The sequence below is a fragment of the Acomys russatus genome, chromosome 30, assembly GCF_903995435.1.
Source record: "Acomys russatus chromosome 30, mAcoRus1.1, whole genome shotgun sequence".
Taxonomy (NCBI): domain Eukaryota; kingdom Metazoa; phylum Chordata; class Mammalia; order Rodentia; family Muridae; genus Acomys; species Acomys russatus.
In genome coordinates, this window is record NC_067166.1 from 31,892,390 (window position 1) to 31,916,450 (window position 24,061).

Consider the following 24,061-nt stretch of genomic DNA (forward strand, 5'->3'; position numbering starts at 1 on the left):
ATCATGTCTGCAAGCTTAGCAGAGGTTGGCTCCCCAATCCATTGTATGGGGTCGGTCTCAAGTCGGGCCAGTCATTGGTTGGCCATCTCCACAAACTAGGCTACATGTTTATTCTACCCATCTTGTAGGCAGGGTAAATTTTGGGTCAAAAGTTTTGTGCAAGGTTTGGTATGCCCCTACCTCCATTGGAAGCCCCGCCTGCCATACTGTCTTTATTATTATAGGTTTGTAGTATGACTTGAGATCAGGAATGGTGAGACCTCCCACAGTTTTTTGTTCAGTATTGTTTTAGCTAATCTGGATTAGATTTTTGGTGTTTTTTTTTTTTTTTTTTTTTTTTTTTTTCCCCTTTCAAGATCTGTTAAGAATTGTATGGAAGTTTTGGTGAGGATTGCATTTAATCTGTAGATTGCTTTTGGTACAATGACCATTTTTATTATGTTAAACCTACTGATCCATGAGCATGGGAGTTCTATCTTCTGGTATTTTCTTCCATTCTGTCTTTATAGATTTGAAATTCATGTCATACAGTTATTTCACTGGCTTGCTTAGAGTTACCCCAACATATTTTATATTATTTGAGGCCATTGTGAAAGGTATGGTTTGTTTTCTTTCACAAACAGCCCATTTGTCATTTGTGTATAGTTGGGCTACTAGTTTTTATGGGTTTTGTGTCCAGTTATTTTACTGAAAGTGGTTATCAGCTGTAGGAGTTCCCCAGTGGAATTTATAGGGTCACTTATGTATACTATCTTATCATCTGCAAATAAAGATATATTGACTTCTTGCTTTCCCTCAGCCACCTTATTGTTCTAGCTAAGCTTCCAGTACTATGCTGAATAGGTATAGAGAGGTGGACAACCTTGTCTTGTTCCTTATTTTAGTGGAACTGCTTTGAGTTTCTATTTATTTGATGCTGGCTACAGGTTTGCTATAAATCACCTTTATTATGATTAGGTCTATCCCTTGTATCTCTGATCTCTCCAGAACTTTTATCATGAAAGGTATTGAATTTTGTCAAAGGCTTTTTCTGCATCTAATGAGATGATCATGTGGGCTTTTTTCTTATACTTTTATATGATGGATTACATTGACTTTTGGTAAAGAAGCCAGAAACACACACAGATTAAAAGATAACATCTTCAACAAATGGTGGTGTAAACTGGGTATTTCTACATATAAAAATGCAAATTGATCCATACTTGTCACCCTCAACACTCAAATGGGACCTCATGAACTGAAAAGCTTCTTTAAGGAAAGGTTGGTGTGTGTGTATGTATATATGTATATATATATATATATATATATAAAATCTTTTTACTAACTCCACATTTGACAGTGGGCTAATAAGCAAAATATATAAAGACCTCAAGAAACATGATATCAAGACCCAGCTATCCTACTTCTGGGTATATACCCAAAAGATGCTCCACCATACAACAAGGGCATCTGCTCAACTATGTTCATAGCAGCTTTATTCATAATAGCCTGAATCTGGAAACAACCTAGATGTCCCTCAACTGAAGAATGGATAAAGAAATCGTGGTACATTTACACTATGGAATACTACTCAGCTATTAAAAACTAGGAAATCTTGAAATTGGAAGGCAAATGGATGGAACTAGAAATGATCACCCTGAGTGAGTTAACTCAGACTCAGAAAAACACACATGGTATATACTCACTTATAAGCAGATATTAGCTACATAATCCAGGATAACCACACTTCAATATACAGACATAAAGAAGCTAAATAACAAGGAGGACCCTATGAACACCACTTAATTCTTATTCAGAAGGAGAAATAGAATAGACCCCGGAAGGAGCTGAAGAGAGGGAACAAGACAGGGACTACCACAGAGGTCTTTGAAAGACTGCACCCAGCAGAGGATTGCAGCAGATGCTGAGACTCACAGCCAAACTTTGGAGTGGCACACAGGGAGATTTATGGAAGAGTTGGGGGATAGAAGGTTCTGGAGGGGACAGGAGCTCCACAAGGAGACCAACAGAGCCAACAAACATGGGCAAGGGAAGGGAGAATGGGATTGGAAGCAGATAAGGGAGTGGGCTACATTTTGGATGTAAAGTGAACAAAGTAAAATTAAAAAATAAAGAAACATGAAAAAAAAAAAAAAACCCAAATAACCTAAATTCAAAGATGGGGTATAAATCTAAACAAAGAATTCTCAATAGAGGAAACTCAAAAGGCTGAGAAACACTTAAGAGGAATGTTCAACATCCTTAGCCAGCAGCATAATGCAAAGAAAACTACTTTGGCTTCAAGGACTGAAAATGAAAATAAAAGGAATAAAACACAAACTGAGGGAATTCTGGACATGGAGAATCTAGGTAAGGGAACAGGAACTACAGATACAAACATCAGCAACAGAATACAAGAGCTGGAAGAGAGAATCACAGGTACTGAAGATATGATAGAAATAGATATACCAGTCAAAGAAAATGTTAAATCTAAAAACTCACTGACATAAAACATCCAGAAAATATGAGATACTATAAAAAAGACCAAATGTAAGTGTAATAGGAATAGAAGAATCCCAGCTCAAAAATATTTTCAACAAAATCATAGAAAACATTTTCCTAATCTATTGAGATGCCTATACAAGAAGCATACAGAACAAAAAACAAAGTTCCCTTGTAATCTTATCAAAACACTAAGCATAAAGAAGAAAGAAAGACCATTAAAAGCTTCAAGGGAAAAAGAGCAAGTAACATATAAGGGCAGACTGAACTACACCAGACTTCTCAATGGGTACTATAAAAGCTAAACAAAACAAAACAAAACCCACAAAAAAACAAAACAAAAAAACCTGGGCAGATGCAGGTTCTTGCAGACTCTAAGAGGCCACAGATGCCAGCCCAGACTACTATACCTGCAAAACTTTCAATCACCATGGATGGAGAAAACAGACATTCTATGATAAGGCCAAATTTAGCAAATTATCTATCTACAAATCTAGCCCTAGGAAGTACTAGAAAGAAAACCCCACACAAGGAAGTTAACTATACCCATGAAAACACAGGAAATCATCGCACACCAGCAAAATCAAAAGGGGAACACACACACACACACACACACACACACACACACACACACACACACCCTTGGAATACACAGCCCTAAATGGACCATCTCCATCAAATTTCTTCACTCAAGAGCTCACGTAACTCTGTTGAAATGGAAGCAGAAGGTGTCAGGGGGACAAAGGTAATTGGAAGAGAAAACAAGGCCCACTGAAACATCTGAACAAAGCTCTTATGAACTCAGAGACTGAAGCTGTAGTCACGTGGCCTACACACGTCTCCGTCTCCACCAGGTCCTCTGAACATACCACAGCTTTCAGTTAAGCACTTTTATGGGACTCCTGAATATATGAAGGAGTGGATCTCTGATTCTTGTGCCTATTCTTGGCATTCTTATTTTTCTGTTAACTTGGTTGTCCAACTTTGATATGATGGTTTTGTTTTATCTTAATATATTTTATTTTGTTATGTTTTGTTGTTATCTCTTAGAAGCCTGCTCTTTTCTAATGAGAGACAGAAAGGGAGGGGATCTAGATGTGAAAAGAGGTGTGAAGGAACTTGAAGAAATAGAGAGGGGAAATTGTATTTACATTATATTGTATGAGAAGAATTTATGTTTAATAAAGTGCAAAAACTGAAAAAAATTAAATTTTGGAGAAATCATCTAATCAGTCATAAAATGTTAAATACTATTATCTCATATATACAAGTAAATTGCACTCTATTGAGTTTTTAGAAATGTATTTTAATCTCATTCCAAACAAAAATTTCTAAATACAAATACATCTCATTCAAATATTGTTTAACATACATTCTGCAACTTAAAATATTATAAGGATTCAATATTTTCATCTTTTATAACCTCAATATATTATATATTTAATATATAATATATACATAATACATACACATAGTCAGCAGGATTACAAAGTAATTCTCAAATTTGATCAGTATAGATAAATATTTTTAGATTAAACATAACTATTTAGGATCAAAGAATAAAATAAAATACAGCAGGCCCAAAAGTAACAGTGAGGCTGCAAATGTTCTTATGGCCAATCATCTGAAAAGAACGTTCAAGCTGGTGGCATACACTTTAAAATAAGACTCTTGCTACTCTCAAGTAGCAGTCCTTGTAGACATTAGGCCTTTATATCTCCATTCAATTTAAAATGACTATGCAGCTTTTCTTACTGTAATATACAGTAGCTTTCTCTTCCTTCCTGTTGGATTTTTTTTTTTTTTTTTTTGAAGACCAACAGAAGTGACTTTAATTCCTTTCCTTTCCCTAGAGCATGGCTCAGTTTGAAGATTGTTTTATAGGCAGCAACTACGAATAATAACAGTACCACAACACCATGAAGAACAATCAGTCACGGGAGTCCTAGGAGAAGTCTAAAGACTGTTGGAGGTTTGCACTGTAAACCAAGGCAATCAGAATGATCACCCCTGCGGATAGCCCTCTAACATTAGGTATCACAATGAGTTACAGTTCCAATGCCACAGTGTAACAGTGTAACAACCGATCCTGGGATCTTTAAATATTACAACATTAATTCACCCTGAGAGTACAGAGGAAGCATTCAAAACAAGACACTCCAATATAATATGTTTTTTCTCCTTTGTATTTGCATTCTTCTTTTGTCAACCTTTCAAGGGCACAGATACTTGAATTTAAAGTGTGACTTGGAGATCCGTTTTTGACTGAAATTCATGCCACTGTCAGATATTGATGATAGAAAAGTCCAAAAAGGCTTGTAGAAAAGAGGCAAGCAGCAATCCACCATGTCAAAAATGACAGAAGTCCTCGAAAAAGGAGAGGCGTGAAAATGTTTTTCAAGCTGCTCAGTGCCACCGTGATCTGCGTAACAGTCACCTTCATCTTCCCATCTGGGGATGGTAGCTCGGGGTAAACAGTGTTGGAAGGGAGATTCTTATCCAGTGGCCAGGGAGAGACAGCTTCAGGATAAATCCCCCAGGAGTGATTACCTACAATAGTCAAGACACAAAACTTGGTAGGTAAAGGATTTTAAAGACAAAACAAACAAATAAACAACAAAAGCCAGAAGATCACCTTAAATCCCATTCATATTAGAAATTAAAAACTTTAGTGATACAGTAAATCATTTTATGTTGAAATAAAAGTAATAATTTTGCTGTTAAAAGTCTACAATTAATAGAACCATATGATAGAATGATTTTTAAGTAAAGGTATTTTTAAGAACCAAGTCTGACAGGCTCTTAATTCAGTGCAGTCAAGTCTGGCAATGTGTAAGCTATGAATTGGCTGCCTTCACTGGGAGAGCAGATTCAGTTCCTGGAATCCCTTTCTACCTCTACAGCACCATAGCAAATGTCTTTCTGAGAAACTACTATGAATGACGTCAATTGAGAAACTGATAAAGGCTTTCAGAACTGGTTTCACCGTAAGCTTTTCTACCTTGCACAGGATGTGAGTCAGATACTGTAACTGAGCTACTTGCCCCTTATGGTACACAGGTTTGAAGGCACACGGCACCCTGTATGAGTGAGCCTAGTCAGATCATACTGAGAGTTTCTTGGGACTTCTAAACCTATAGGCTGTGGCAGGCTGTCCAATCTAATAAAACAGGGCAACCATGGATAGTCCTGGACACTACCACACAAGATCTTACAGTCCAGACACCTATCCCCTGAAAATCCTTTACCCTTTCAACATAAGTCAAACTCTCTATAGAATCCTGCAGTTTAGCCAAGTTTGTAAAGACTTGGTAATTATCTAAGTGTTAGGAACTAGCAAACCTTTAATTCATCTGCTTATACACTCATGCTTAACACCAGCGCTTACCCACATTACTTGAGAACTCTGGAATTAACCTTAAATGAAAACCCTTATAATCATAAGATAATAAAACCATATCCACCTGGGCTTCTAAAGTCAAGACTAGTCAACTTCTACAGTAGAGACTTTCCCCACTCCCTCCGAAAGCTACAACAGGCAGCAGCAATGTCATGAGGTGCACATCCACACTAGCCACAGAAGGAGATTAACTACAGGGAAAAGGCAGAAGGCGCTTCCCGATGCCATGCCTACCTAGTGTCTTCAAAAGCAGGGTTGTGTGAAGCAGCATCACCAGAGGGGCCACATACTGCAGGGCAATTACACACAGGTAATAAAAGACTCGGGCCACCTGCAACCAACAACAGTCTTACATATCTATTACAGCTGACACCTTATGAGTGAATTAAACTTTCATAAGACTATCTAACTGAAATGCTCATGATATAAGCAATGCTTTATGAGAATAAAGCTAACTATTATTAACTTTACATTTCACTATACATGTACCCCAACTTCAGAAAGGCTTAACCTAAAGATAAAGATTCTGGAATCTGAAAGTACTACAAAACATAAAAAACAAGCAAACAAAACCCACACACACATTTCAAAGATAAAACAAAGTAATAACATCTCTATGGAGAGCTATTTAAGCATCAAAGTAAATAACTAAAGCAGGCAGACATGGATGAACATGAACTCCTTATAAAGAAAAAGAGTAAGTCTTCATTCTATATGAATATATTTAAGGCTATGTTTTAAATAACATGAAACTTAGACAAAAAGCAGGGGCCCAACCGTATAGTAAACCTAAAAAGGAAGATCAGACCATAGGCCCACAATAATGGCAAAATATTACTTAGATTTTTCTTCTCTAAAATTTCCTCTAAAAACTTACAATTCACACAAAAGCACACGAGGAAGTGACAGGGAATAATCCGAGGCACTGAATTTGCCACCCTCCTAGTCATAAGGTGTGGACAACATACTGTGATGCTTTCAGAACGTTAGCTGGCTCCCCGCTCAGCAACAGGGGCATGCCACAGCTCTGCAGCACCGACAGCACTGACACTTAAAGCACCAAAGGCAGGATGACAGGCCCAGACCATTCCTCAGTCTCTGACAAATAGCAGCCTAAGACCACCCCACTTGTTTACAGAAAGATATTAGGAAATGGCAGGTTTTCAACTAGAGGTCCAAGTTATTCTCCTCAAAACGGCTTCTGCCGTATAATGTTTCAGTTCTGACCGTTATAAAACTTACCATTTTCTGTAGCTCGACTGTACTTATTCGGCCTGCTTCTTTCTTCATTTGATCCACGCATTTCTGAGCCAAGTTTAAGTATGCTTGCAGGTGACTTCTCATCATGGCCAACCGCAATGCACACAGCAGGATTATTAACCAGAGTCGCAGAGTATCAAACGTGGCTTCTGTCATTCTATAGATCAAAGAGTTGATATGATGCTTTCAGGGATCCCAATGCATGAGCCTAGTTGTGTCATGCACTGTTCACCATGTAGGACATAGGTAATCTATACTCACCTAGAGCGAACTGGGACACCCAGAACAAAAGAGTCCCACTTTGCCAATAATGTATCTAATGGCTTCACTTGTACAAATAGTTAAGCAGACAGTTCAGCCAAATCAATGAACCTCAATGACACTTTGTCCCAGAAACTAATAGACTGTGATCTAGGAGAGAAACCTGATGTTTACACTGGCCCTCCATATGCGTGCACATGAGTACACACACACACACACACACACACACACACACACACACGTATATACACATATGCACATTGCCTCACTCACTGTGGTGGTTTGAATAGGAATGGCCCCCATACACTCATGTGTCTGAATGCTTGGCCCATAGGGAGTGGCCCTACTAAGAGGTGTGGCCTTGTTGGAGAAAGTGTGTCACTGTGGGGCCAGGCTTTGAATTCTCCTATGCTCAAGCTATAACCAATGTGGCATGTAGTCAACTTCTGCTGCCTGTGCATCAAGACAGTACTCTTGGCTCCTCCCGCACCATGTCTGCCTATATGCTCGCTCCATGATGACAGTGGACTGAACCTCTCAAACTGTAAGCTAGCTGCAACTAAATGGTTTTTAAATAAGAGTTGACTTGGTAGGCAGGTTGATATCCATGGGAGGTCTCACCTTCTCTGAGAAGAAGGGGGGTTATAAGGAGAAGGGTGGGTGAAAGGCTAATGCCCCCTCACATCTGTTTGTGGATTTTCGCTTTACATGAGACCTTCCCCCTTCAAGGTCGCAGTGTCAGCTCCCCAAAGAAGTTGCTTCTGGACTTCTGACTTTGGTGGTCTTGTTTTCATTTGAGTAATCCCAAACCCCAACAGAGGGGAGGGAAGAGGAGGGACAGGGAGGCAAGGAGGGAGGGAGAATTCTGATAGAGATGTAAAGTAAATTAATTAATTAATAAATGAAAAAAAAAATAGAGTTGCCATGATCATGTTGTCTCTTCGCAACAACAACATCCCCTCCATCTTCCCCCCACCCCCCAATTCCATTCTACCATTTACTTCAGGGAGCATCTCCTTAGTTCAAGCTCTTACTTGGGAAATCAGTGTGTGCATTTCAACAGTCATGGGAAGCACCTTGGCGCACGTGTTATAGACCAGGTCAGCACCACGCATCAGCCAGTTACTACGCCAAATTACTCATATGGTAGTCCTTTTCAAGCAAAAATCACAGTTCTTACAACAACAACAATACGTCTGTAAAAGCCTTAAAAGTCCACAACAATGTCTACCTTCAATAATAAAACACGTAAAGCGTTTCCTAGCCGCCCAGTTTCTGAAAAGATGCCATAAGAGTATATGTGTTGTCATGCCTGGCTTTTTATGCAAGTTCTGAGGACTTGAACTTAGGTCTTTGTGTTTGTACAGCTGCCAATTTTACCAACTGAACGAGCCATCTCCCCAACCTAAAACGATTTAAAAAATTAACAAACAAGCAAACAAACAAACCCACCTAAAACTCTTCACAGTGGTTCTTCCCTAAACATGTTCTATTACTACATCGTCCATCTGTTCAGCAGCAAGTGCCTAGGACGTGAGCTGAAGCTCAGCATGCCGCTACGGAAGGGACATCATGCTATTGGACAGGTAAGGCAGAGAAGACATCAGAGTGTGATTTTTAAAAAAAGTGTTTTCTGAACTCAAGGTCAGAAATGGGATTGAGGCAATAATTTTGTAATCTACAGTGTTTTGTTTCCTTTTTCAACATTATGAATGCACACAGCTATAAAAGTCCAACGCAAAGGCACTGCTGGCTAGAAACACACACACACAATATTTTAACAACACATTTCCACTCCAATAAGAAGAGACAAATGAGCCAGTCACAGGAGACTAAGAGTAGACAGGATGTAAGGGTATCTGCAGCCTGATGCTTCCTTTTCAGAAACCTGCTCCCTGTAGGGTGCAACAAGGAATGACTGGCAGCACAAGCATTGCACAGCCATCAGGGAGGACAGTCAAAGTCACCAGGATAGACTAGAAAAGGACTGACTCATTCCAAGTTCAAGATTTGGTACAACAGCTACTAAGTATCTTCTAACACATACCACGTTAATACAAATATCTGATAATGTGATCAGATGGAGTCTTAGGAAGGAATCTTAGCTGGGGTAGAACTCTAGGTAAAGAACAGGCAGAAGCCATGGTGCTAGTCCACATCTGACACAGCAGTTTCAGGCAAGAGGAGCTAGTCTGAGACTTGGTACTAAAAAGTGAAAAAGAAGCCCAGGTACACCCATGTGGGGAAGCGGAGTCAGGTGATCACTGTGAGGTCAAAGTGAGCTGGGGCTGCAGTTAGACCTGCTCTCAATCAATCGACCAATCAATCAATCAATCAGCCAGAAAGAATGGGGATAAGGAATTCTTCCCAGGTTAAGGTAATAAGGGTCTTTACTATACCTCTCAGTTTTCCTTTCAGGCTAGAAACACATAAAGGCTTCATTTAGGCACATTTTACTCTGTCAATATTCTATGAGAATATATGCATGAGTTCAAGCACATTTCCAAACAGAGCAGTGGCATATCCACTCTGCTTCTGACAGTCACTCTTCCATATACTAACTGACGTGGCAGAAAAACCCATTGTTTTCTTTTTGACCAACACAGTCATTATTTCATCATCTACTACATTGGTGCTGGGCTTTTTTTTTTTTTTCTCCGTTCTTTCTTTTTTAGTTTTTTGTTTGTGTGTTTGTTTGTTTTAAGACACAGTTTCTCCGCGTATCTTGGCTATCCTGGAACTTGTTCTATAGACTACGCTAGCCTTGAACTCATGAGATATACTTACCTCTGCCTCTGGAGTACTGGAATTAAAGGCATGTGTCACCACTGTCCAGTATAAATAGAAATCTTAAACTAAATTATTAACTTACACACAGAAAAACCAAAACAGATGGAGCATATTTAGGTTTTGACTGACTTTATGAAATAGGGCAGAAGCAAAGATGGGACAAAGGAGGAAAAAGTTTCAAGAAAAGCCCAGGCTGTGGTATATAAACAAAGTGAAAACTGACATTTGGTATTGCTACATTTGGGGGAGGCTGGAGCAGGGAGAGATGAGAATCTCACTAGGCAGCCCAGCATGGCCCTAAGCAGCATCTTCCAGCCTATGCACCCATGACTGGGATTATTAAGTGTGCAGTGCCGTGTCTGTCTCCCCCAAAATAGCTGAACAATGATTAGCCAAACTAACTTTTGAGTCTGCTATCTCATCTAATTGGTAAGAACAGTAACTACAGACAATTACTATGCAAAAATAAAAAGCTGAGAATTACTGACACACAGCACAATTGATTTATGACAATTAGTTTCCTTGTTTTTCCCAATTTTACTTGTAATCTGTCAAGGTTTAGTTATATGTAGGGTGCACAATATGTCTTTAGTGAACACTTGCCTAGTTCAAGAGGATTAAGTAAAAAACATTGTCATGTGCATCACTGGCTCTACTTGGATATGTACAGACAATAGTGAAAAGAGCATTCCTAAGCACTTTGCAAATGACTGCTTTCCAAGTGTTCTTTCACTTGATGCCAGCAAGAGCCCTGTGAGGTAGACACCACTTCATTTCCCAGGTGAGGGAAACAGTTAAATAATCAGCCCTAAGTGACAGGTTCAATGAGGAGCAAAGTTTGGACCAGCTATCTAAGCCTTTCCAGATCTGTGATGGAACTCTACAATACTACAGCTAGCATTCAAAGTAGTTGTTAATGTCTTTCAATAAACTCTGTATTTCCTTGACATCTTATTCTGCTAAAACACAGTTGTCTAACTGGGGATATATGAACAAATAATAATGATAATGATGATGATGACGACGATGATGATAATAATAATAATTTTAAGACATTTAAAATTTTCCTAAGTATGTTGTTGAAAAAAAGCCTTGTCATTTGCTAGAGATAGAAATTACAGTATTAGACAATAATAAAAAATATGGCTCTAATTTATTTGAAAAACAGTTCATTTAAAAAACTATGCACCAAGCGAAAGGAAATGTTAAAACTTACATGGATAAACAAATAAATACCACTTATATTTTCATTGGCATTACTTTTCCTTCATAAGTTTCATAATAGAACAGTAGTAAAAGTACCATAGAAGGATCTAAATAGGCAAAATGACAAGAAAAATGTCAGATGACAACTGGGCCTTAGGAGATAGATATCAAGGTATGTACAGGCTAATATCAGTGTATGGTAATAATCATTAGCATTTGTTTCAAAGAAAAATAAAAAATAGGTTACATGATGACCCGCAGCTTCCAATTCAAAACTTATCTCCAGCATTTCCACTTATATTAAAGAATAAAATACCCTAGTTTATCACAAAACAAAACAAAACAAAACAAAACAAAAAACCCCAACAACCCTTTAGATAGAAGCCAAGTACGGTGGTGGCATATCTTTAATTTTAGCATTCAGAGAAAGCAGAGGCAGTTGAATCTTTGTGAGTTCAAGACCAGACTGGTCTACATAGTGAATTCGAAGATAGCCAAGCCTACACAATGAGACCAGGTCTCAAAAAAGCAAACCAACCAACCTACCTAAAATTTACACAAGTAACAATTAGAGAAGCAGTGTTGATGTAGGAGACAAAGCTCAGTACTCAGGTACCCATACTTACAAAGGGACACTTTCTTTACCCAGTGGTGGGTTCATGATGTAGTCTTTGGTGATTGGTTTCACCCAGAGCAGAACCATAAATAAAGGTGCCAAGAAGTTGATATGAAGTAATGTTCTGAAAGTATACAAGGAACACACATAAAAACCCAGAAATGGAACATACTAGCAAAGTGTAGCCTGGATACTACATTTCTAATCGTTTACTGCCAAGTGTAGTCCTGAAGAGGATGGTGTCATCTTAGTGTCTCAGATAGGAACGTGCACACCTAGACAGTTAAATGGCTCTGTCATGGCCACTGAACACATTAGAGAGCTCTGAGGCTAAAACTGAGACTTGTTCACTTCTACTCTAGACGTATTTGGTAATCTCTTAAATCCATGATTCAATAAAAAGGTTATTTTAATGATTCTCTAATTTCAGTGATTCCAATGGGATATGCACAGGAGTCATCTGATGACTTTCAACACAGCTAAACAAAACACGTGCTCATTATTCAAAATAAATGACAGTGATTAGCAAAGTCATAATACTAGGAGGCATATGGCAAACGAAACACAACTTACAACTGAGGAACCTTGCAATATGTAATGATCATTTATAATGTTAAAATTATATTAGCAACATTACAAATGACTTAAATTTGTTGTTTCTTCTTGTACTGTTACAAACACAGCTGAAATTAATTTCTTTACCACATGAAAATAAAGACAACTTACTTTTTGTTTCTATTTTTAGTTTTGTGGGCCACATCTTGATACGCAGCTTAGCCTGGCCTCCACCATGTTCCTCTCAGCCTCATAAGGGCTGGAGCTACACACCCGAGCCACCACACCCAGTCTTAGTTTATTCCTGACAAGGCTAAAATCCTAATGCAACAAAAGGATTTCAGGACTGAGGTACAACTTCATCCTTAACTAGTGTCTAAACTTGTGTCCCACAGATACACATAGCTGCCAAAACTTTTGTTTTAGAGACAAAAGGCAAACTTGCCAGACAGTTTTATCACAACATACTGCTTTCATAAGCAATCACAGAGGGGGCTTAACTACAGTTTAACGTACACACAAACACAACATTTAAAAAAATTACTACACAGACAAATGGTAGAGACAGGGATGGAGATATGGAGCTGAGTCAGGGACTGTAAGTACCTGACGAGGAGGGATGGTTACAACCCAACTACTACACAAGTCACAGCGCCTTGCCACGGGAGTGGGGACAATGCTGCTCCTTTGCCACTCAAGTTACCCACAACAGAACTAGCTTGCCCACACTGTTACAGTCCGACAGAGTGCTGTACTACAACACAAGGCTGTAATAAACTGGAAATAAAACAAAACCCAAATCCCCACAGGGAAAACCCTTAAAACGAAGCCCCATTTTACTAAAGATAGATGTGCCAGCACTCTCTCTAACATCACTAAGCGCTTTATGTTTTATGAAGTGACTCTTTCATTGCACAGGCTTGCTAAACCATCGAGGGCAGGAAGAAAGAGCAGCGTTAGGTATGCAGTGTTGCTAGGGAACACTCCAGTATCAAGGAGCAGCCCACAGCGGTTTCAGTAGCTTGTGAAGGGCTCCCCTCCACCCACCCTTTTCAGCTTATTTAAATCATAACACTGGGGTGAGTGGACTGCAGTGTGTGTGTAGAGGGGGGGGGGTACTAGGTTTTGTCTTAAAAGAAGCCTTCAGAGACATGGGTGGTGGGAAAAAGGCAGGACATAGCAAAGAGCATGCTGAGTAAAAGAAAAAAAGGGGGGGGGGTGAAGTAGGGTATAATGGATGGTGGGGTTAAGAATAACTAAACACATACCAAGCATGTAGAAAATGGAATCAAGGAGAAAAAGTAAAAGCTAAAGAATATAGGTAAGAGATTAGAATGCAAAGATAAAGGAATTAACTTCATTACATACAGTGTTTTAAAGAACAGTAATTTTAGAAAATATGATCGCCAAGAGAAGCTTAATATATATATACATATGTATGTATAAATGGAGTATTCTCAAATAGGGCTGGCACTGCAGCTAAGGCAAGAACCTGGATATAAGCGAAAGCATATAAAGGCCACATTTCTGCTAAGATGTCTCTATCTATAAACAAACAACAAACAAACCCAATGAGTCAAATATACAAACAAGCCCCTGGAACAATTACAAAGAAAACAGCAATGAGCTTGGAACCATAGGCAGAGGGTTAAGATGTTCTCTACATTTCACCATCAAAATAGAACTTGGTGGTTAAAACTAACTTGCTATAGGATGCTGCACAGTATTTACAATCTCAAAATAAAACACTGAATTATTTAAGTTTAATATACAGATCAACAACTTAAGGAAAACATTGCTTACAAATATAACTTTTAGGTTTAGAAATACTTAATTATCTTAAATAAAAATATCAAAATATTTGAATAAACATAAAATTTAGTATCTCATGATAAAAAGTTAAAAAGAAAATTTCTAGAGATCAGTGCAAGTGCAGAGAATGAAAGATCATAAATCTCTGAAGAAGAATTAACGTAAACCTTGGAGTTTTCATTTTAACAGGTAGAAACAAGTTTAACAACAAATGTATTTTTAACATTGGCTTGAAATTTTAAAGAGAAACTACTTATAGCTGAGAGGAAGTGGTGTGACATAAAATATTAATAATAATTTTAATAAAGTAATTTATTTTATCACAATAATATACCTTAATTAGGATGGAAAACATATATTTATCTGCATGTGCTTATGTACATTTTCCGCTTACTGTGTAATTTTTTCTGTTGCCAAATTCAGGGCATCCAGATGCATTTGAGCCAGCCGTAATCCAGGAAATGTCAAAAAAGCCCCAATGAGTGAACAGAAAACAGCCAGGAAAAATTTGAAAGTAAGTTTTGAAACAGGACCCCTAAAAATAAAGTTTTAAAAAAAGCTGATAAATTTTTTTGTTAACTTACTAAGAACCATTTCTTTTCCCATTCAGGTAATTTCAAATCACAATTATGTCAGTACACTAAGGTATGTATCTAGAAAAATCCTGGTCTTATTCATAACAGATCTTGGCATCTCTCTTTAATGACAGCCAGCAATGCAAACTGCACATTAATGACATATGGCTCGGGTATAAGTTTTCATCTTTGGAGACTGTGGGATTATAAGAGCAATAGCTAAGAATTTGGTGGAGGGTTCTAACTTTAGACAACTGTACAGAGTATGAATAAGCTGCTCCTACAAGTGATGGCTGTAGGCTGGAGATGAAGCTTAGGATGAGCCCTTGCTTGCCTGCATGTGCCTCTGGCCTTAATGCCAACACTGCAATGAGAGAAGTGAGAGTCCTGGTGTAAGGAGTTATTTTTACTGATTAAAATCAACATTATTTATAGCCAAAACTTTTATTTAAGAATGGAAAACGTTAAATTTAGATAATGCTTAACTTTTCTAAAACTTACTGAGATTCTAAACCTTGCTTTTCAAGAAACTGCATCGCACTGTCTGAAAAATTTGTAAACCCTGTAGGAGAAAAAGAGAGAATTCCCATCATGGGGTGAAATGCAGACTCCCCTAGAAAACACAGCATCTTATACTTTAGTGATGAGGTACACTCTTTTGCATGTTAATTAGCATCAATAATGTAATTAACATTGCTTTGATATTTGTACAGTCCATGAGTACATGAAATTTGAATTAATCTTTTACCATTACAGAAATGGATTTAACTTAAAGAAAAAACTGAGGGTGCAGTATTATGGAGAAAATGTTAATAAAAACTTTGAAAAACAACAATAATAAAGATCTCATTGAAGATTAATAAATGTTAGTTAGCACATAAACCAACTTCAATTTTAAATATTTATCAGATTAAAATTTACTTAAATACTGAAATAAAAATTTTACAGTTGTACACAGCTTTTACCTGTTTCAAGTCCAAACTCCAGGTAATTCTCTGTTACGATCAAAACTGCCATTGCTTTAACGAAGAAAAAAAATCCAAAGGTGACACAAACTGACCTTTCACCACCATCTTCTACTTTAAAATAGTGTGTAGTTAATGAAAATAGAACTTTGCTGCAGAAGGAAAAGTTCAGGAAAAACCACAAATAACTTGTGGGAGCTATGCACAGCCATCTTTACATGATGCAAATGCCAAAAGAAGTAAACAGTATTCTACTGGTTTGTCTCTCAGATGTTCTTTGGAAGTGAAAACTAATGAAAATCTTAATGGAAATGGAATAGAAACAAGAAGAAAATCTAATATGAGTTTATATTAAATTAAGGAAAAGTATATTAAAATTAAGTTGTAATTACATAATGTATTTCTTATGGATATGAGTCAAATTTAATGAGGGTGGCCACAGAATTCTATGCCAATAGGTTCATGACAATAACAGCATAAAAAGGAGAGGGAAAGATTTTAGCCAGCTACTCTTATTGAGCATATTTACCAAGCATTTATGTTTATTACTTATGTTGATAATTAAATACCTAATGCAATACCGCAGGATCATTTATAATTTTAACAATTTAAAAACTGAAAATTACTAGTAGCTGCTAGTAAGCTGTTACAGGAACGCTGTTTAAGATGTCATTCATAAAAGGGTTAGACAAACACAAGTTGCAACTGAGTGTTCCAAACTAGTCCAAGTTTCACCATGTTCACCTTGAACACCAAACTAAAGGACCATGTTTCCTGAACCCCACATAACACATACCCCCTCAACTGAACTGGGATCAAGTCAAATATGAACCAAGACTACAAACCATGCCTTCGTGTCTACAAACCATGTTCCTTGAGTGGACAGGCCAAGCGCATGTGCGCATAGTGCGGCAGCAACCAAACAGAGACCCAAGCAGCTCTCATGAGTGTCACGCTAAGCACTGGAACAGTGAGCTGCGTCTTAGTATTAATCTAAAGAAACCTGTGCCAGGGGTTAAGCAAAAACCTGAAAGCTATGCTCTGACATTAGATTTAAACCTAGGCAGTCATGACGCAGAGCCTGAGACTTAGCACTCTACACAACAGCACTTAATAGTTATGGGTGGCAGCTCAGAGGTAAAAGATGGAATCTTCTCAACTAGTTAAGCATTCTTGTTATATTTTTCAAAGGTAGCAAGCTCTATGCTAATGTGGAAGCTAATTTTTGCATTTTATTTTAATGATTCCATCAATTAAAGAATGAAAGGAGTTAGGGTCCCAGCCTAGGGCCTTATGCTTTCTAGGCAGGTGCTCAACCACTAAGACATATGCACAGCCTTCTACATTATTTCTATAGCAAAGAATAAATCTTCAAGTCTTCTGAATCTGGAAAGCTGACAATCTCTTCAAAGTACAGAGGAATTTACAGAGCAGTACTGACACTTGCATCTTGCAGTGCAGGGCTTTGTGCTGCATCCATGCCTCATTCCTCCTAAAATCCCTACTATGACTATATAAATCTTACCTGAACCAGTAGTCAATTTTTTCCCTATTCTGACTAACACCTACTCAATCATTTATAAGCAGCTAAGAGTATAGTGTGCACTGCTGAACTTGGCATGAATCTATGCTATCAACCTTAAGCAAATTATCAAATTTATATGATGCTAATTTCAATTCAAATGATTCATAGGCATTTGTCAAAAGCATAATTTCCATGTTATTTTAAGCTTTCCATGAATTTTTAGCTTCTTTTCCATGAAACCATTATATATAACACAATATTATTCTTCTCAACTTTTATACATAAAGGGATTTTGCCTATTATGCTATCATCTATAGTTTCAGAAAAGACTCTTCAATACCAATTATTGGATAATGCCTTGAGGAAACATATTTTATATTTATCTTAAAATTATCTCTCTCTCCTCTCTCTCTCTCTCTCTCTCTCTCTCTCTCTCTCTCTCTCTCTCTCTCTCTCACACACACACACACACACACACACACACACACACACCTTAAAGTATGTTATAATTCTTGAATTGATTCCCCCAAGAACCAGAGACTAAGAGAAACCTCAATACCAGGGATGAAAAACCTGTTCTGAGTTGTTGCACAGGGTTGCCCAAGTGGCCCCCAGAACAACATAGGGCACTGCTATTATTCTTGGTTTGTCTTAGAGGTTGAAGGTAAGACACAGAACACTTAAGGGGTATGACCTGGATGATTTGTCTGACATAAAAAACTGCTCTAGCTTCCATAGGAATACCAGACAGCACTATGCAAGCTGCCCAGGGAGAGAAGAAATCAATAGCTCTGTCTAGCGGTGATGCTTATGAACCACAATGATCAACATGGTAAGATGCAATAGTGGCACTCATATTTTGGTAGCAACCAAATAGTAGCATTCACATTGTGGTAGTAACCAACCCTAAAGGTGCAATAGCGGCAATCATATTTTGGTAGTAACCAGCAGCGGTCTAATTGGACATATTCATATATGAACAGTGGTATTCCTGTTTTGGTAGTAGCCGACATCAGGGAAATCATACCTGATACTTGGAACCTAGCAACTGCCTGGGACTGGTGAAGTCATGGATCTCAGAAGAGAATCTACCATCTTCTACTTTATTAGATGAGCATAATTCCTAACTACATTCTACAACTTTTTTTCTTTTAACTTTTTCGAAACAGAATTTCTCTGTATATAGATAGTCCTGGCTGTCCTTGAACTCAGAGATCCACCTGCCTTGGCTTCCTGAATGCTGGGATTAATGGTATGGACCATCACTGTCCAGCTAAAACTTATTCTTATAACTTACAGGTACTGTAATCTCAAAGCTGCAGAGGTAACAGACCCTATGATAAACCTTGATGATACTATTATTATTATTATTATTATTATTATTATTATTATTATTATTATTATTATTATTGTTATAAAAATGGTCATATTGTCAAATTGCCGCCTAAATACATTTATACCTATAGATTCTCATTATTTCAACCATGGTCAGAGAAGCTGCTTTTTAGAAGGGGAAGCAGAAACTTGTAACTGGTCAAAGTGCTAAGAACGGTTGACTGACTGCTCATCCTCAAATGACACATCAATTTGGATGAATACATTTAACCTTTTTTACTTTTCTTCCTAACACACAGCTAGTTACACGCAATGAAAATTTTTTTAGATTTGTATTTAAATTTTGCAGTGCTAGGAACTGAGCCCAGAGCCTCTCACATGCTACCCAAACTCTATTACTGAGCTGTAAGGATGCCTTTGCAGAAATGGCAGGGTGGGTACTACCTACAGTGCCACTGGCTAAGCACTCTCCTCCCTCCCTCCCTCCCTCCAGAATTTCATACATGTGTACACTGGAATATGATCATATCCTCCCAGCTCCCCCCTGAAACTCCTCCTTGCCCTCCCCAACTTGTTCCTCTATATCCTTCACTCTCTCTTTTAATCAACACATAAAATTGCTGCCCATATGTACACAGGCATGGAGCCATACATAAGAGCATGGACACAAGAGGCTATTTCCTCAAAGTAGAATAATTCTTCCTCCTCCAGAAGCTATGACCTGCCAGTAGCCTCTCAGTAAGGAGTGGAGCTTTAAAAAGGATGCTTCCTAGTGTGTGCTAGAATTCTGCCTGGCTGGATCTGGTGCACTTTGTGTGCATGTAAACACAGCTACTGGGACTTCATGGCGGTGACAGTGACGCCACATTCAGAAGTTGTTCACAGCACTTCTCCTCTTCCTCCCATTCTTTCCTTCCAAGACACAGCTGTGCCATCTTTCAATGCCTCAGGGCGCTGACCCCTGGTTAGGGAAATACTGTTTCATGTTACTGAAAACTGGAACTAGAATTTCCACAGAAGCAATTTCCAACTCCTTCACTGACATAGAAACAAACAAACAAACAGTCTTTGGACAAAGTGATGTCACGTGGCCAGAATGACTTTTCCAAAGACTCCATCTACCGCTAAATTATAGAATTAAATACTATCAATACTAAAAGCAAACAATACTAAAGATAACATGACTCAGACATTAAGTGTGACCTTGCTCTCTTAATAGAATCCTGTAACACAGATGCCTAAAACACAATTACCCTTGACTCAATTTATACTGCATATTAGATAAACTGTAAAACAAAGAATCTATTTATTTATTTATACATACCTGATCAGAATAAAGCCTCCTCATAACTCACTAAAACATAAAACATAAGAAAATTCTGCAACGAAGTGTGATGATGTGGCCAATTCACATCTTCAAGCTTTCTTTCAATAAGCCCCAAAGGCCCTCTTGAATTAGAACAGTAAAACTACCATCATCTGTTTGTAATCCACACTATGACATCATCTATAATGTGGACAGTCCTCTTCCCTCCCATCTACCTAATCAAAGACTGCAGTGAAAGGTCAACATCCTTCAGATGACTTCTCCAACCAAGACTATTCTCTTCTTCTGAATTTACGACAGCACTAAGTTCTACGATGCACACACTGTGCACCCATATGCTGCAAGGACTGCTGTGTGACCAAGCTGTAAAGAGCATTCCACTGCTCTACAGCGTCTAGCTGAATCTTGGTTCTACTCTTACTACGTGAGTTTTCACATCAACTTCTTTGTTTTTGTCTCTTCACCTGTGAAATGCAGCCACTATATTCAAAACCATGGAGGTCTAGTTTGAAAATCAGAGTCTAGTCTCAGCAATACATCAATGTTTTCTAGATAATTGAATTCAGTTAATTAACAACTGAACTCTGATAACATGAAGGAAAAGGGAATGCACACATGGACTGACATCAAAATGATACAACCTTTTAACCTTTTCCATGAAATTTTAGGAGGTAAGATTCCATACGGTATAGCAGTCATGCTGTGAGCTTAAAATAGAGGTTAGCTGACCTCTATATGGAGAGCGGTTCAGACTCCACTGCTATTCCCTTCTGTGCAAGCAGGGAACCAACCCCATTTTGACTCTAATACAAAAATTGCCTCTGAAGAAAATAACCTGGAGGCAAACAGAGTTTAAATTAAGTCATTAAACAGAATGATTAAATAATATTCGAAGACACCAATGATGCTCAACTTCAGGGAGAGGTACACACTGACAAACCCATGATAAGCTGAGACAGTCGAACCAACAAATGCACGGACTAACCCTAACCTACTCAACACTGCAGCTAAGAAACACTGTACTGTGAAGAACACAAAGCCTAGCAGCTCCAACTGCTCAGCACCCTGAGGGTATTGTACCACATGTTACTAAGCCCAGCAAAGACCAAACTTCCAAGTATGATTTACATAAACTGTGTTATTTTCTCACTGCCTTGAAAAGAAAGGAAAGGAACGGGAGACTTGGGGGACTTACTGAAGGTCCCCTGGAAACAGCTTGTAGACAGGCACATAGGAGACTGAGAAGTACACGAACTAACTTACTCCAAAAGACCAAAAGTCAATGACATTATGGCTTTTTTTTTACAAGATGAGCTTCAACACTACCAAATTATTCCTCAGTGCAATGAGCAAATACTGCTTACATACAGAACTTCCATTTTCCCCCTTCAAGTTTAGTAAGTAAAAAAGATCTTAATCAATGTATAAAGTGACTAGCTTAGAGCAATGACGTAACCAGATAATCACTGCTTCCTGAGAAGTGGGGGAGAGCAGAATAAACCATACGTATATGACGACGAGAATGTTGTTCTTAATAGCTTCTTTGAAAGGGATGGACAGTGGAATTATGTCTGCAACACTAAAGAGATAGTGAAAATCTGGAATTCTATACCCAATCTGATGACAGTATAAAAATAAGGCCCCTTCAAAATCGCAAAGTCCAAAACCAGTTATTGTACATACTATGGCTGAAAGTTCCATCAACCCATTTGAACAAACCAAGGAAAACAATGACTCCTGAAAACGGGACAACTGGGGGGCAGGGCGGGGGGAGGAACAGGGAACTCTTACAACGACCACAAAAGTAAGTCCCAAGATAACTGTCACACAGCCGGACTGAAAGGCAAAACAGTCCCAATAAAGCCAAGGCAAAAGAAAATTTTGTAATTACTTTATAATACAGTTGCAAGTATTGGTAGGCCAGTACTGAATGGAATTACTAAGAAACACACACACACACACACAAAAAAATTGTAAGGTTTTGCAAAAAGTAGTGATTTATTTTTAAAAAATCACAAATGAACCCATAGGGCCTTCCAATGCTCACACATGAATACTTAGGCACCAAGTACGCTAGGTATATAAAAAAAGGAGAGGGAACAGTATAGTTTGAGAAAGAGAAACTCTCTCTAGTGATAACAGCACATGCTTGAGGCTGACACATAAAAAAAAATTTGAGTTATAAGACAGCTTGGGGCAGATCTGTCTTAAAAGAGCAACAAACCAAAATACAAAACTACACTCATTGGTTTGGAGAAGAAAAGAAAGCCTTCACCGGCCACAATAGATAACTTATTTAGAAATATGAAGTTTTATTTATGATTGTATGTATGATACGTACGGGGAGGGGTGGTAAGCAATTTCATGGAGCTGGTTCTCTCCCTCCACCTTTGCATGGGTTTTTAAGGGTTGAATACAGGATGTTAGCCTTGAACAGCAAGTACTTTTACCTGCTAAGCTACCTCACTGGCTTCTAAAATATGGAAAAATTTAAAAGTCAGAAAAAACAGCAAAAATGGAAAATAAAATAGGAAACAGAAGAGTCCACATTGAAAGTATGCATGGAAATGTGTCAAGTTACAGGAGAACTATGTCATCTGGAATCCAAGCACCCTGAGGGTACTGTTAGGACTGAGCTCAGTTGACTGTCTTCAAGATCGTATTCTCTGAGCTGAAGAGATGGCTCAGTGGTTAAAGAGTGCTTGCTGCTCTTGTAGAGGACCTGGGTTCAGTTCCCAGCAACCAGATCAAGTAGTTCACAATCATTTAGAACTCCAGCTCCAAGGCCACCTACTTCTGAACCTACACCTTCATGGCATACAGAAACAACTATACATTTTAAAAAGTCTCATATTAAGAAAACTTGGTTTCTGTTATAATGTACTGAAATAAACCAAATATTATCTTATAACTTTTTTTTTAATGGCAGAAGCAGCATACTATGACTGTGATTATCAAATAATTCTTCTGGTGGCACATGTAGCGATACCTAATTCATCAAAAAATAACAAAGGAGACTATACTTAGACCATATTAGTCAATATCTAAACATAAAATATTGTCTATTACTTTTCACAAATTTGTGGCTATTTTAAAAAACATGATCATGTTTCTACTTAAGGGATTTTCATATGAAGTAAAATTTTTTCAACTATGGGAATAGAGATTATATAATTATTTTGTGACTATTATAAAAATGCTGATATTTCCCCCCCTATTCAAATGGGGGAAACTATCCACATCTATTTTTATTGGTAGAAAAGCAACTAAAACACATTACACTTTTCATTCTACACTACAAAACAAAGAGACAAACAAAACCCTAAAAACAGTACCAAAACTCTACTTATACCCTATCTACTAAAATCCTTTTCAAGATAATCATTCCAACTCAATGGCACAAAAAGTTTGTAACATTACCTTAAAATTTATTCATAGTTTCTTAGTGTGCAGGCTTAATTATTACTTAGAGGGAAAAAAGGACAAAATTCTTCCAGCAGTTAGGAAAAATATCATGCACGTTGTAAACTACATCACAAAATAAGCTTACAATGAGCCAGGCTCAATCTGACCAGATTATAGGGAAAAACACCTACCAGGGATATTTAAAAGCATACACATGAGCTTTATTTTAAAAACAAAAATGAGCATGGTTGCAGATTAAAACAAAACAACGAAGGCCACCCTCGAAATTTTAGTTTCAGGAAAAAAAAAATTCACTCCCCAGGTAAAAGGCGCAAGTCAAACTGATTATAAATTAGTAGACAGAAAGTAGACACCATTATTCAGCTTCCTTCTTTCATCCCAGGGTTCTGACCAGAAATCTTAGTACTCTGAAAGGACTGACACCACAAAAGGCCTGTACAAGTTTAAGAAAGAAGCCTGGGGCTGGCAAACTGGCTCGTCTCTTTAGGCCTTTGTGGCCAAGCTTGACAACCTTAAACTTGATCCCC

General features: G+C 38.0%; 1 protein-coding gene across 6 annotated transcripts in view; it reads right to left on the reverse strand.

The window, feature by feature from the left end:
* Window positions 1-3,854: 3,854 nt before the first annotated feature.
* Window positions 3,855-24,061, reverse strand: part of Tmem161b (transmembrane protein 161B) — an 81,053-nt gene continuing 60,846 nt past the window's right edge. For 2 of the 6 annotated variants that reach the window (XM_051172590.1, XM_051172589.1), the window contains exons 5-11: window positions 15,922-16,073; window positions 15,458-15,518; window positions 14,776-14,916; window positions 12,025-12,138; window positions 7,124-7,298; window positions 6,116-6,212; window positions 3,857-5,031 (exon numbers count right to left, since the gene is read on the reverse strand). In XM_051172590.1, the coding sequence (XP_051028547.1) occupies window positions 4,754-5,031; window positions 6,116-6,212; window positions 7,124-7,298; window positions 12,025-12,138; window positions 14,776-14,916; window positions 15,458-15,518; window positions 15,922-16,073 (1,018 nt within the window). In that variant the 3' untranslated portion in view covers window positions 3,857-4,753. Of the gene's footprint in view, window positions 5,032-6,115; window positions 6,213-7,123; window positions 7,299-12,024; window positions 12,139-14,775; window positions 14,917-15,457; window positions 15,519-15,921; window positions 16,074-24,061 lie in introns of all 6 variants that reach the window. The other 4 variants (XM_051172592.1, XM_051172588.1, XM_051172586.1 and 1 more) reach the window with 4 other exon arrangements.